This window comes from Octopus bimaculoides, chromosome 1 (genome assembly GCF_046866305.1).
Source record: "Octopus bimaculoides isolate indiv1 chromosome 1, ASM4686630v1, whole genome shotgun sequence".
NCBI lineage: Eukaryota > Metazoa > Mollusca > Cephalopoda > Octopoda > Octopodidae > Octopus > Octopus bimaculoides.
This window is the reverse complement of record NC_142928.1, coordinates 121,911,680-121,928,201: the sequence shown is the minus strand read 5'-3', so window position 1 is coordinate 121,928,201 and position 16,522 is coordinate 121,911,680. Positions and strand designations below refer to the sequence as shown.

General features: G+C 37.2%; 1 protein-coding gene across 4 annotated transcripts in view; it reads left to right on the top strand.

The window, feature by feature from the left end:
* Window positions 1-8,691, top strand: part of LOC106870854 (DNA mismatch repair protein Mlh1) — a 183,456-nt gene extending 174,765 nt beyond the window's left edge. For all 4 annotated transcript variants that reach the window (XM_089357300.1, XM_089357305.1, XM_089357314.1 and 1 more), the window contains exon 18: window positions 7,443-8,691. In XM_089357300.1, coding sequence (XP_089213426.1) covers window positions 7,443-7,631 — 189 coding nt within the window. In that variant the 3' untranslated portion in view covers window positions 7,632-8,691. The remainder of the gene's footprint in view (window positions 1-7,442) is intronic.
* The last annotated feature ends 7,831 nt before the right edge of the window (window positions 8,692-16,522 follow it).

Below are 16,522 nucleotides of genomic sequence, written 5' to 3'. Positions count from 1 at the left end.
GGTTGAACAGACCTAAAGCATGTAGGTAGTCAATCAGATGACTAGGTACAATCCACAGATCCCATGTTTCAAAGACACCATGCCTCCAGTAGTAGAGGACAATACCCTGTAAATACATAAAGAGTGGTTTACAGTCCAGTGTAGCAGTCCAACCATGTTGTTTTGTGTCATCATCATCATAATTTAACATCCGTTTTCCATGCTGGCATGGATTGGCCGGTTTGACTGAAAACTGGTAAGCTGCATCAAGTTCCAATCTGATTTGGCAAGATTTCTACAGCTGGATGCCATTCCTAATGCCAACCACTCCCAGAGTGTAGTGGATGCTTTTTACATGCTACCGGCATGGGTGCCAGTTATGAAACACTGGCATCGGCCACAACTGCAATTTCACTTGGCTTAATAGGTCTTCTCAAGCACAGTATATTGCCAAAGTTCTCAGTCACTTGTCACTGCATCTTTGAGGCCCTAAAGTTTGAAGTGTGCTTTTTACATCCCAGTTATGCAACACTGGCATCAGCCACGACTATGATTTCACTTGGCTTGACAGGTCTTCTCCAGTACAGCATGTGTATTGGTTATTATTGTTTGTGTATGAACTGAGAAGGATGGTGTTTTAGTTGCATAAATCCAGTCTTTGTTTGGTTGAAAGCTTTTCTAGGGAATATGCAGGATGGTATACATGTCAGTGTATGCATCATCAAGCCTTACCTCAAAGTGTTTGGTGACTGTACAGTAGCCCTGCTGCTGCTGTGGAATCAGTGCTAATGTATGGGACTACTGCTTGAACATTTATAAAATATCTAAAGGCAAGGCTTAAAGGTGCTTACACCTGCATGTTAAGGGTCATTCCAAATATCTCATGGAATAGACATCCACCCTAACAAAACTGTATGGCAACCCTCTTGCAATTACTGATTGCTACAGAGCTGAGAAAGAACTTAACCTGTGATATACTCTGTTAGTCATTCCAGCATGAATATACTTGGGTCAGTTGTCTAACAAAACTCAGCTTTGCTGATCATCTGAACATATGTTTGAGTCAGACAAATTTGAGCAAGCTTGACCAGTTGATTAATTCCAGATCATTTCTGTTTGGACAAAAAGTTGGCCAAATGCAAATAAGTAGGTGTGACCACAGATTTGTTTTTCCAGATATACAATGACTCTACCTAATTGAGAACCTCAATACACATTATGACATGCAATAGTAAATCAAATGATATGCAGTGTGACAGTATGGACACTTTGCACTCTCTTGGTAGACCTGTACATCCTGGTGTGACTACTGCTAAGTCAAGCACTTATTATTGGAGGCTTGCATCACAGTACAGTGCTTTGGAGCTATGGTGGCTGTCAGTGTTGAAACTGTGTGTATGTGTGTGTGTTCATGCATTGTTTGTGTCATTTTTTTTTATGTTTGTCTTGGTTGTATGGCAGAGAGTGTTCGTAAGATGTTGCAGTTGTGTTCTGGGTGTTTAGAGGTGATGTTTTTCGTGTATTATAACAGGCAGGGTGTTTTAGTGTTGGAGTTTACTACTAATATTTTTTATCTTAAATAGTTTACTACTAATATTTTTTATCCTTAAACAAAAATGCCATGTGAGAAGCAATGTCATGAGTGCTGGTTCCACATAAAAAGCACTGGTACTGGTGCCACATAAAAAGTGCTGGTGATGGTGCCATGTAAAAAGCACCCAATACACTCTGTGGAGTGGTTGGCATTAGAAAGGGCATCCAATCATAGAAACCAAACCAAGATAGACTATGAAACTTTATGTGGCCACTGGCCTTGCCAGTTCCTGTCAAGCTGTCCAACCCATGCCAGCATGGAAAACATATGTTAAGTGTTGATGATGATGATGACGATGATGCTCTCTGATAAGGGTAATGTGGATTTGGTATACATTATTTGAAATTTGCTTTGGACCAAGTTTCTAGATAATTGATGGGGGTTTTGTGCAGCTGTGTCTCAAAAGTAGCAGAAGGATGGAATGAACTCTACAATCACGAAGGGCAACACTCATGACATCTTTGCTGGAACTCTGAGATTGGTGAAAGAAAGGACAGTCAGAATGCCAACACATGGGTTATCTTTAGACCTGATCTAAATGTCTGCAAGCATGTGAACTCTCATAAGACACCAAAAGACCCAGTCAGCTGATACCCTATGTGAAAGATTTTGGGGCTAAATTTTATGTGTTGACTATTACTTGGATTCCACTCGTGAGATGCTACAATTCAAGTATAACCCATAGTATCATAGATGATTTCTTAAATGAATAGTGGAAGAAAACAAGGAATTACATTAATTATAGCCATAGTTATCCAGTATATGTATTAAAACAGTCAGATTGGAGCCTGGTGTAGCCATCTGGTTTCACCAGTCCTCAGTCAAATCGTCCAACTCATGCCAGCATGGAAAGCAGACATTAAACGACGATGATGATGATGATGCTAATAAGTAAATATGACCCTGTAACTGTTACGACTATTTATACTTGCTATTTTACTCATATCCGTCACACTTGACCAGCTGCCTTCATCCAAGTTGTATTCATTACAGTATTGTATATAGCTGATGAATTTTAGTTTCTGATTAGGCTGTTCAGATCAGTTTAAGTCTGTAAATATTAAAACAAAAATAAAAATACTGTGAATGAAAATTAATTAGCAAGATTTACTTATGTATACAAAATGAAGATAGAAATTTAATATGGTTTTAAATTACAATTATGTGGTAAATCTTAAAACATTTCAAGTATGAAACTGCATTGAATTGATACAAAATTACATTGTTCATCATTTCAACACTGACAAAAAATTGTTATTAATCAGACAAAAAATTTTAATTTTTATTAATAATATCATTATATGTTGCTTCTTTATCATCACTGTCAGTTATTATAGGTTGTACATCATCTGCTATTTCTTCATTATCATTGTCCTATTCATCCTCAATGCATTCAAAATTCCACATTTCTTGAGTGATTTGTCAGCTTTTAAATTTCTTCCATGAATTAACAATCCATTCACAGATAAGAGGTAGTGATGGAGCTGGCTTATTGCCTCCTTTCATGAATGATATTACTCTATCACTCATCTTGTTACTCCCTTTCATCCTCGTCATCTTATTAAATGGCTTATTAATACCAATATATATAATGGTTGCAAAACACTTGTAAGCTTGCCAGGAATTACTGCTATATCAGTGTTATGTGATTAGAAATTATCAACAATACTCTTCAGTTGATAACCTAAATCAATTGCAAATTCTTTTCCTTGCATTGTCCACAAGTTATAAATTCCAAACTTCCTTTATCCATTTTCTATGTCTATTTTTATCCATCCAGCATTTTGGTTACATATGTACAATAATTCTTTTTGGGAAATTTTTCCTTTGACATAGTTTTTCTCTTTAAAACAAGCATTAGTTTTAATTTAGCTCCATCTGATATTCAAAAAAGAACTAATTTAATTTCCACCAGTATTTTTTCTCTCTTAGTATTTTACTGATCATTTTTTGTGGCTTAACAAGAATAAAAAGTGCTTCAACCATGTTTTCAATACAACTTTCCTACTGTGATTTCTGATTTGAAACTGATGAAATGCTAATATCTTATTTAAATCAGCAAGCAGTCCTTTACCATTATCATCATCGTTTTAACCTCCTCTTTTCCATGCTTGGGCAGATTTTTACAGCCAGATAACCTTCCTGTCACCGACACCTGTTTTCAAACAAGATCTTCTCACAGAATATTGAATATTGGAAATGAATGACACTGCCTGTTAACTGTGGCAATCATTTTACAACTATCACACAATGTTAAGACAAGAAATCACAAACAAACACACACATATTTACATATATATATATATACACAAGGGGTTTCTTTCACTTTCTGTCTACCAACCAAATCCACTAACAAAGCTTTTTGACAGCCCAGGGCTACAGTAGAAGACACTTGCCCAAAGTGCTATGCAGTAAGGACAAAATTCAGAACCCTGTGGTGGGGGAGCAAACTTCTTACCACACAGCCATGCCTGCACCTATGTGTTCTTGGTTCAAATTCCTCCAAGATCAATTTTGCCTTTTGTTATTCCAGGCTCAATAAAATTAAGTGCCAGTCAATGACTGGGGTTAATTTAATTGATTATAACCTGCCCTAAAATGTATGGTCTTGTACCTTAAAGTTACTTTCTTGAGTCATGTAACTCACAAGGACCAGTTTCATGGCATATATATTCCACACCTGGATGGGACACCAGGCCATCTAAGGATTACTTATTTTTGCCAGCTGAGTGGACTGGAGCAATGTGAAATGAAGTGTTTTGCTCAAGAACGTAATGCATCACCCAGTCCAGAAATCGAAACCACAATTTTACTATCATGAGTCCAACGTGCCTCCACTAGTCTTGTACCAATGTTTGATATTAAAATTTAGTTTCTATCCTCTGTTATGTACCAGTAATTTTTTAGTTTGATTTCAATTCACAACATCCTTCTAGAAATTTGTGGCCTTGTGTCAAAATGAGATTTCAGGATGCAGTATCAGAAAGAACTAGATTAAATAGCTTAAGGTATAGTCTTTGAGTTCAAATTTCCTCAGAGTCAACTCATTCATCTCATAAGAGTGGACAAAACTAAGAGTCAGTAATGTACAGTGACCAGCTGTATTGTTCTTCTGACAAACACTAATCTTTTGTCAATATATAAGAAATTAATAGTGCAATGATGTTAGTAATAGAAGCATTTATTATTTAGCTTGTTGTTGTTGTTGCTGTTGTTGTTGTGGTTGTTTGGCGACAGCAGTGGCCATGAAGGAGGAGGACAGAGTAGTATATTCAGCAATGATCCCTGAGCATAATTAGCTATTGATATCACATGTTTATTGACATCCAATACATGTATTATCTGATACTCAGTTTGAAATACAGATGTTATGATTTCTTGCATCTGATGTCATTCATCTGTTTATTTTTACTCTTTTTTTCTTTTGTGATGATATTTTGTTTTATTGGCTCTGTGTGTGTGTATGTATATCATCATCTTCATCATCATTATCATTATCCTTTAATGTCTGTTTTCCATGCTGGCGTGAGTTGGATGGTTTGACCAGAGCTGGCAAGCCAGAGAGCCACACCAGGTTCCAATCAGATTTTGCCTGGTTTCTATGGCTGGATACCCTTCCTAACACCAACCACTTTACAGTGTGTGTGCGTGCGTGGGGTGCTTTTAACATGGCACCAACATTAGTGCTTTTATGTGGCACAGGCACAAGTGGTTTTTATGTGGTACTGGTACAGAGCTCATGTTGACCAATCTTCTTCACCAAGGGGAACAGCATTAACACTTCTGCTGTGGAGGATGGGTCCTCTTGAGTACAGCAAGGCACCAGGCATACCTGTCGTTTGTCATCTCCTCCAAAAGGTTCAGTGTCCTGAGGTTGTTCTTCAGTACTTCATCCCATGTCTTCCTGGTCTCCCCCTTCCACATGTCCCATCTTCTTTGAGTGATCGGCACTTCTTTATGAAGTTGTTGACATCCATCCACATCACTTGACCAAACCAGCACACTAACTTTTCTCTGAACACACACATACACACATGCATACATGCCTCCATTCCTTCCAACTGTACAAGTATTTCAGTGCATCAGTATTTCCTCAAAGGGGAAAGAATACTGATGTATTGAAACATTTGTACAGTTTGAAGTAGCATTCTGCATGGTAATGAGAACTAAACATGAGCACTGATATACAAAGGTTCAAATGAAATGAAATGAGCATGATCCACTGGATATGTCATGCTATCATGTATGAATGACAAGGCACAGAGGAGTTAAGACAAAAAACGAACATGAGTAGAATCACTTGTAATGTGGAAGAATGATGGCTAAAGTGGTATGAACATGTCATGCATGTGGATGATGAGAAGTAGATGAAATGCCAAGAGGTTCACGTGGAAGGAACCAATGGAAGAAAAACAGCAAAAAAAATAGGGGCAGGAATGATTAAAGTTGATGTCAAGAAGCTGAAATGCACAAAGGAGATGACCAAGGAACTCCTCAAGTGTTGGGATGATGTGTTGGAGAGCATGCATTCAACCCATGCAAGCATGAAAGAGCAGTTGTAAAAATGATGATGATGATGTTGAGGATGCATATATATATATATATATATATATACATACGTGTGTGTGGATGTATGTATGTATATATGTATGTATGTAAATGTATGTGTGTGTATTGGGCAGTTTAGCTTAATGAGAGAGTACTCAGCTGGTATCCGAGGGATATGGATTCAAGTCCCATAGTTGTATGTTGATAATTTTTTTCTGTCTTATAAGGGTAATAATACCTAATCTTTCTGCTGTTTTCACAGCTATACTGCATTCGAAATATTACCTTCTTATCAGTATAATACAATACATATTCAGTGCTTCAAAAAACAAAATAAAAAGTTTGTCTACATATGTTGTTGTTGTTGCATATATATACATGAGACAGGTGTACGTATATATATATATACATGTGTGTGTGTGTGTATATATATATATATATATATATGTTTGTGTATGTATGTATGTGTGTGTGTATATATATATATATATATATGAGATAGCTGTGTGAAGAAGGGTCACTTCCTAACAGTGGAAGAAACCTTTAGAAAAGATAGACCCAAGAAGACATGGGATGAGGTGGTGAAGTACAACCTTCAAATGTTGGACCTCACAGAGGCAATGACAAGCAACCGAGACTTTTGGAGAGATGCTGTGATTGAGAAGACTCGACAAGTCAAGTGAGATCGTAGCCATGGCCAATGCCATAATGTAATTATTCTGCAAATAGAATTCTATAGAAATTTTAAATGCTATATTTGCCTCATTCAAAATATAACGTCTATATACATACATTTAATTACTGTGAACATACAGATGTACTTCACAAGACCACACAGCTTAGATTATGTGGAACCATTAATCCCAACACATTTTTAAAATCTCTCTCCATTTTTTCTTCTCATCCCTTTCTGTCAAAGAGCATAGGCTTGAGACATCAAAGACTTCTCCATTTTTCCCGTAGCATCAAATTGGTACTCTTGCTGGTTGTTCCCTCACCTGTCTCTTTTATGTTTAGTTAAAAAAAAAAAAAAAAATGGTTACACTAAAAAATAATTAACTATAAAATAATATTGTTGATTTAGAAACTATATTGTCCCTGTGTTCTTGCTTTTTTTTTAAACTAAGATGTGATTTGAAGGATATTTGACTGCTATTTTTAACAGGGTCAATTGACTATGTAAAAACTACTCTCATTTGGTTATGGTAAAAATAAAATGTTATTTTGTTTCATATCCTTTTTTTATTCACCCATAATTATGATTATAATTAGATGACTTCATTGACAATGACTTTTTTACTTTGTTTTAATTCTAATTCAGGAAGAAGATGAAACAAGTGAAACAATGAAGAATCCCACATCTGCTGCTGACTGGAGATGGACTGTTGAACATATTCTGTTCCCTGCTTTCAGAGATTATTTACTACCACCAAAGCACTTTGCCGAAAACGCCAGTGTTTTAGAGATTGCCAACTTAAATGATCTCTACAAAGTCTTTGAAAGATGCTAGGATATTTTTTCCTATCTTTATTTCTTGCCATCCACCCTAATACCATAGTTCCCTTTGTTTTCGTTTCTTTCATCGACATACATCAGGATGAAATAGAACAAAATAAAGAATCTGATTTTTTTAATGATCATTTGGCATGACATGGATGTTGCTGCTGCTGCTGTTGTTATTGTTGCCTTGTTGTTGTTGTTGTTGTTCATCCTAGTCAAACAGAGCTATGATGTAAAACATTCCAGGTGTAGCCACCCAATCTTTCCTTTTTCAGACCTCTGAATAATCTAATTCTAAATCTAGAATTAAATCAGTGTGTCCCTCTGGTAGTTTGTTTGTTTTTTTTTTTCTTGTTTTTATCTTTTAGACTGTAGGATATGATTTGAGAAAAATTTGACTGCTGTTTCTAACAAATTCATTGAGCGAACTCATTGAAACTCTCTCTCATTGACTCAGAGTAATAGTTGTGACTTTAAGGCAGCGAGCTGGCAGAAACGTTAGCACGCCGGGTGAAATGCTTAGCGGTATTTTGTCTGCTGTTACGTTCTGAGTTCAAATTCCACCGAGGTCGACTTTGCCTTTCATCCTTTCGGGGTCGATAAATTAAGTACCAGTTGCGTACTGGGGGTCAATCTAATCGACTGGCCCCATCCCAAAAATTTCGGGCCTTGTGCCTAAAGTAGAAAAGAATAGTTGTGACTTTGTAGTTTTGTAATGATTATTGTTGTTATTGTTTACCACCATCCCATTCATACCTGTCTTCATCAAGCAAACCTATGCTGAAAGTCATGAACATCCTGTCTTAGTCATAATGTATATCTAGGAATGTATTGTACTATGTATACTTTTTTAATGTTATTTTTTTAAAGTAGGCTGTGATTTATTTTACTCCTGATTCAATCTCATGAACACTACAGATGTATGACAATTAAAAGTATGATAGATCTGCCTGGTCTACTTGTTTAATTACTGTGTTCCACAGTCCACAGTTGGATCCATGAATCTGTTTCAACATTTTAACCATTTAAAAAATATTTTGCCAATAAAATTTCACTAAAACTTTTTAAAAGAGTCTGATGTTGGCTTTTTTTTTCATTCTTTCTCCTCCTCTTAATATTTATAGCTATATATGTGTGTAAGTCTGTATGTGTGTGTGTGTGTGTGTGTGTGTGTACACATGTGTGCATGTATGAATGTATATTTATGTGTGTTTGTTTTTAGATATATGTGTGTGTGTATGCATATGTTTATATATATATATATATATATATATATATATTAAATTCAAATTACGACAAATGTAAACAAACGAACGAAGTTTGCTTTTAGAAGCGTTGAAATGTCTTAGAAAGTTAAAGAAGTGATTTTAAATTCTCAATCGCAGGATAATGCTAATAATATAGCCTGAACAGGATAAACTACCCCTATTTTAGGGGTAGTTTATCCTGTTCAGGCTATATTATTATATATATATATATGTATGTATAATGTAGTATTCACTGGGCAACAAAAAAACATTTATTGTATGCTGATTCTGAACCTGCACTCAGAATTGCTGTGGCACATTAGGATTTTGAGTTATGTGCATAATTATAAATTAATACTATATTAGTATCAGGGATAGTTAAGTTCAAGATAAATAATTATTATAATAGTATATTAGTACTGTATATAGTATATTTATGTTCAAAGCAAATAGTATTATAATATAATGGTATATAGTATATTTATGTTAAGGGAATACTCACTTTATTTTTGATATGCTCACCTCAGAAATGTTTGAGATACTTGCTCTTGCACTTATGCATCATGCTGAACTCTTGTTGTAGGAACCAGCATTGGAAAAAAATCAAGACGAGAATGCAAGAAGTGCATTTTAAAGGACATTCAACATTCTATTCTTTCGTATGCTGTTAGCATGTTCTTTATTAAATTGGCATAGTTTTCAGCTCTATGATTTCCAAGAAAGTTCTGTACAACTAACACGAATGAATCCCATGCCATCAACTCAACTGGATTCAGTTTACCTCTGAATTTGCTATCAGACATCAATTCTCTTATCTTGGGTCCAATGAAAATGCCTGCTTTCAGTTTTGCATCACTTTTCTTTGCACCAAATTTTACTTTTAGGTACTGGAAGCCACAACTATCATGTGTCATTGCTTTTATGAAGTTTTTCGTGAGGCCGAGTTTGATGTGAAAGGGTGGAAGGAAGATCTTTTGTGGGTCTACCAGTGGCATGTGCTGCATATTGTACCAACCAACTATGCGCTCATCTCTTTAAGGCCAGTTTTTACAGTGTAATGATTGCTATCATCACAGCTGATCCAAACACACAAGAAGCACATATTTTTGGTATATCCCAGCTACAATTCTAGGAGGAGGGAAATCACCTTTAAATCACCACAAATATTCCAATTATGAACTGAGTAATTAAGTCCTTTCAGAATGAATTCCATCAATTCATAAGTTTCTTCCATACTTACAATATGACAGGAATGGAAGGTTTTTCATTACCATTATGTAACAACACAGCTTTAAGGTTAACCTTACTTGAGTCTATAAACAATCTCCATTCGTTAGCCACATGCACGTGATGTAGTTTTTGTATGAGTGCATTAACGTCAGTTCAGAAACAAGCATTATTTTCTTGCTTGAAAAAAGACAGATAAGCGAAAACAGATATGGCAAAAACAGAAAATGGAAATTTTCATACCTTACTGTAGGAGATTCTGTTGTTGTAGTCTGGATCCCGAAACTTCTGCCTTCTCCTTTGACACTGCTAGGTCTCTTATTGAATAGTTCAAATATTCTTGATTAAAGAAGCATGGCTCATTTTTCTTAGAATCAACTATGTACTCTTCATTGATAGGAGAATCAGGAAGTTCATTGTGTAACATGTGAAGGTCTTCAAGTGAATCATGTGAGAGGGGAACTGGGACAGAGTTCTTGAAGTCATGTGGGACCAGTTTTAAAGCCGATTTACAATCTATGTACACAAATTTTTGTTTTGGTTTTCTTTGAGAAACCACTAATATTAGTCATGCAAAAGTAACAGTCAGAGACATGATTGGTTGGCTCACTCCATACCTTTGGTACAGCAAAAAGCATTCCCTTCCATTTTCCATTCAGCCACTGTGAAAGCCCTGAGTAACACACAGTGTAGCAGATATGAAGTGCCCACTGCTTGTCTTGGTCCCCAACTTTACACCTGAAATAATATTTATAGGCAGTTTTTAATTTGGTGGCAATGTTCTTCTGCTAGTCATGCAGAGCAAATTTTCCACAGACATAACGAAAATTGTCTGGGTGATTCACACAGCCTCTCCTATTCATGAACACAGTTATCATGCAGAGTGAGAGATACAGATACCATACGTGATGACAGTGCAAATGACACTGAGAGTTATCAAGAACAAACTGACTTGCACACAATATGTCAGCGCCATCTATTGCTAAACTAAATAATGAACTTTCTCATTGTTTGTTTTATTGCTGTTATTTCTTAAATTTTGAATTAAGACCGCTTTCATTTTAGCAAATTTTATAATACGGCCTATATCTAGCTGAAAGTATAGTTATAATCTTGTGCATAACTCAAAATCCTGATGTGCCAAAACAATTCTGAATGCGGATCCGGAATCAGCATACTTGATTTAGTCTAAAACATGCTTTTATACCGGTAGCAAGATCCTTGTTGTCCAGTGTAATAAGGAGAACGGAGATTTTTCACATCCACTATTTTATTTAATTGTTATTTACAGCATCTTTATGGGACCTACCCATGTTTCAACTGCCGCAACTGCACACTGTTGGATATGCAACCTAGCATCATGATCATTGTAGTTTCATCAGGGTCCCTTACCCTGTCATTTCAAAGTAAAATTCATATATATATATATATATATATATATGCATATTTGTTTTATGTCCACATTTCCAATCTTGTTCAAGTAGGACAAATATGTTATTTGAGGCATTGTTTTACAGCTGGATGACCTTCCTGATGTTACTTCTTACATATTTCATTAAGGAATCACTTAGGGATCACATAGCTTTGAAGGCACAAAGTGTCTAAACAATTTGTTGATTGAAGAAACTAACAATGCCACCACCAACCACACCTTACAAGCATTTGACAATGTAAACAAACATTTGACAATGTAAACAAACACTTGCATCATCTACACACACACACATCATCATCATTTAACATCTGTTTTCCATGCGGCCATGAGTGGGACAGTTTGACAGGAGCTGGCCAGCTAGAAAGCTGCCCAGGTTCCAGTTGGTATGGTTTCTATGGTTGGATGCCCTTCCTAACACCAACCATTTTACAAAGTTTGTTGGGTGCTTTTATGTTGCACTGGCATGTAAAAGCACACATCATCATCATCGTTTAACATCCGCCTTCCATGCTAGCATGGGTTGGACGATTTGACTGAGAACTGGCGAACCAGGCTCCAATCTGAATCTGGCAGAGTTTCTACAGCTGAATGCCCTTCCTAACGCCAACCACTCCGAGAGTGTAGTGGGTGCTTTTACGTGCCAATGGCACGAGGGCCAGTCAGGTGCTACTGGCAAAGGCCATGCTCAAAATGATGTTTTTTACATGCCACCTGCACAGGAGCCAGTCCTGGCAACGACCTCGCTCGAATGTTTTTTCACGTGCCAGTAAGGCGACACTGGTAACGATCACACACAAATGGTGCTATTTACATGCCACTGGCATGGAAGCCAGACAGCTGCTCTGGCAATGATCACGTTTGGATGGTACTCTTAGCGCTCCACTAGCACAGATGCCAGTCATCGAATTATTTCAATCCCGATTTCGATTTCACTTGCCCCAACAGGTCTTTGCAAGCAGAGTTTAGTGTCCAATGAAAGAGAGGTTGGCATGGGTGCCAGTTGTCGAATTTGGTTCGGTTTCGATTTCACCTGCCTCAACAGGTCTTCGCAAGAATGAAGGAAAGGTACGCATAAGTGGGCTGGCTACACCCCTGGCAGAGGCCTCGGATTATGGTCTCACTTGGCTTGCCGGGTCTTCTCACGCACTGCATATTTCCAAAGGTCTCAGTTCCTAGAGATTGCCTCGGTGAGGCCTAATGTTCGAAGGTCATGCTTCACCTCCTCATCCCAGGTCTTCCTCGGTCTACCTCTTCCACAGGTTCCCTCAACCGCTAAGGTGTGGCACTTTTTCACACAGCTATCCTCATCCATTCTTGCCACATGACCATACCAGCACAATCGTCTCTCTTGCACCCACAACTGATGCTTCTTAGGTCCAACTTTTCTCTCAAGGTACTTACACTCTGTCGTGTATGCACACTGACATTACACATCCATCGGAGCATACTGGCTTCATTCCTTGCGAACTTATGCATGTCCTCAGCAGTAACGGCCCATATTTCACTGCCATGTAGCATGGCTGTTCGTACACATGCGTTATACAGTCTGCCTTTTACTCTGAGTGAGAGGCCCTTTGTCACCAGCAGAGGTAGGAGCTCTCTGAACTTTGCCCAAGCTATTCTTATTCTAGCAGCTACACATTCAGAGCATCTACCCCCACTACTGACTTGGTCCCCTAGGTAACGGAAGCTTTCAACTACTTCTGGTTTTTCTCCCTGGAATGTGGCAAAAGTTGTTTTCTGCACATTTTCAGTGTTTATTGCTCCTGAACATCTGCCACATACAAAAACTATCTTCCTAGTTAGCCTTCCTTTGATATTGTTGCACCTCTTATGTGTCCATAGCTTACACTGGGTACATCTTATAGAGTTTCTACCCACGCCTTTTCTACAGATCGAGCAGGGTCATCTACCTGAAGGGGTTTGTGTTTTGTCTTTATATATATATATATATTTAATATGTAACAATTAGTTGGTTGTCATGATAAAACTCAGAGTTTCGGATACCGGAGAAGTCCGCTCTGGCATCTCATCAGTTATTAAGACAAAACACTATATATAGCATTTTGTCTTAATAACCGAAACTCTGAGTTTTATTATAACAACCAACTAATTATCACATATTATATTTATAGATAAATTCCTCTATTTTACATAATATCGAGGTCTCATTCATTCTTTTGTTATCATATTATTATTACTAACATATATATATATATATATATATATATATATATATATATATATATATTTATATAAGGGGCATTACTACAGAATAATGCCACACACTGGACTTCCCAAAATAAACACATTTAGTATCAAATGTGAGGAAAACAACCAACAGAAGAAGACCAACTTTTTTTTAAATAACTCAACTATGTATCGAACGATTTCGCGATTACTAGAATGTTCTACATTTTATTTTGGGAAGTCCAGTGTGTGGCATTATTCTGTAGTAATGCCCCTTATATAAATATAAACGAATAATTATATTCTTGGGAATAGAAATTTCCCTTATGAATTTTTTTACACACTGGCTTCCTGATAAAATTCTTGTAAAAGATTTTTATCTCTTTTTGAATTTATTAATCAAATATATATATATATATATATATATATATATATATATATATATATATGCATAGCAATCAACACTCTCCTTTCAGTTTCTGGCTACCAAATCCACTCACAAAGCTTTGGTCTAGGTACCAAATAGTGGACTCGGCCCAAGCATGGTTGAGTAGTTAAAAAGTTGGCTTCACTACCATAAAGAACTTGGTTTAATCACACTATATGGCATCTTGGGGAAGAGCCTTTAACATAGCCTCAACTCAGCTCAAGCTTTCATCATCATCATCATCATCATCATCATCATCATTTAATGTCCTCCTTCCATGCTGGCATGGGTTGGATGGTTTAACAGGGGTTGGCCAAGCAGAAGACTGCACCATACCTCTGTGTCTGTTTTGGCATGATTTTTTTGGGTTGGATGTCCTTCCTAACATCAACCACCCTGCAGAGTGGACTGGGTGCTTTTTATGCAGCACCAGCACAGGCGAGGTCAGTTTTGGCATGGTATTTACAGTTGGATGCCCTTCCAAATGCCAACCACTTTACAGCATGGACTCAATGTTTTTTTAAGTGGCACCAGCACTGGCAGGGTCACTAAGTAACTTGCAAGATAAGGAATCTTTGAGAGGGAAGGCGGCATTGGAGGAGAAAATCTTGTGTCAAGATGATGAAAGGTTAGAGTGTGACAGAGAAATAGAGAGACTTGTGAATGAATTTGAGTAAACATAGTAACTCATCAGAGAAGTGGGCTAGTATCAGTTAACATGGTTTTATGAGTGAAATTGGGTAGTGGGAAACAGGAAGTTTGTTTGTTAGTAATTCAATGATCCAACTTTGTCATTCTGTGTCATGCTGATTCTACCTGAGAATCGGATCTCTAACTGTGGAGGGAACCTGCGGGAGAGCTAGCCTCAGGAAGACGAGATGAAGTGGTGACGTATGATCTTCAAATGTTGATTTTCTCAAAGGTGATCACAAGTGACTGAGACTTTTGGTGATTTGCTGTACTTGAGAAAACATGTCAAACTGAGTGAAATTATAGCCATGACCTGTGCCGGTGACACATAAATGGCACCTGTGTTGGTGACATTTAAAAAAAGGTACCCAGTACACTCTGTGGGCTGGTTGTTGTTAAGAAGGGCATCCAGTTGTAGAAACCAAGCCAAAACAGACTGGAGGCTGGTGCATCTCTCTGACTTACCAGTTCCAGTCAAACCATCTTATCCATGCCAGCATGGAAAATAGACAGTAGGTGATGATAATGAATTATGTTAAGGGTACATACGTCTTAGGAATATTCAGGCACTTTCTCTCTAATTCAATGAGTAAGTAATTCAGTTGATCACATAGGCATGGCTGTCTTATAGTACATGCATGGTTGTGTGGTTAAGAAGCTTGCTTTGCAACCATGTGGTATTGGGTTCAATCTCACTACAATTATCTTCTACTATAGTCCTGGGTCGACTTCTATCTTATGAGTGAATTTGGTTGATGAAAACTCTGTGGAAGCTCATCATATGTGTGTGTGTGTGTGTGTGTGTGTGTGTGTGTGTATGTTTGTGTTTTCTCCCTACACTTGACAAGTGTGTTGGTTTGTTTACATCCCCATAACTTAGTAGAATGAGCAAAGAGACCAATAGAATAGTACCAGATTTTAAAAGTAAGTACTAGGGTCGATTTGTTTACACTAAACCCTTCAAGGCAGTGCCCCAGCATGGACACAGTCCAAATAACTGAAATAATTAAAATATAAAAGAGTCAGTATAATCCTTGTCAAAATCAACAAAGATCCATTTTACTTTATACTCAGTGATGCGCACAATGTTTGAAATTAATGAGGTTATTGATCCCGGAACTAGTTTTTACTGTATGTGTTTGTAGTGTTTTTACAATGGTGATTTTGGATTATTAGTCCTACATCAGCCCTAGTCAAATCCATTCAAACCATGACTGTCCTGTATGTTTCTTTGACAGAATGCACCTCAGACCACATCAAATCTGCTGTTGTGCTTTTCTAAAACAGTAGGACAGAAATTTACCTGCTGAGTTTAGCATGTCAAGCAATGACATAAGAGATTTCTTTATTGTATTGGTGATGTTCTTGTTCAGTGTCATTTTATCCCTGATGTAGCAGACCTATGATCAAAGGATGTCCAATTATGATCATCTTGTCTTTTAAGGGATTGTCTAAGACTGCATAATCTAGTGTGTCTTTCCCCTCTTTATGACTGCAAAGTGTGATGTGAGGAAGATTTGGTTGCTATTTCTGGCAGGTTGAGCAACCATATAGAGACTCCCACACAGATTTGTCATTGGTACTGTCGTGTTCTATGGTCATATGAATTTGACTGTTAACACACCATGCAAAATGCTTAGCAGCATTTCATCCAATTTTATATTCTAAGTTCAAATTCTGCTGCT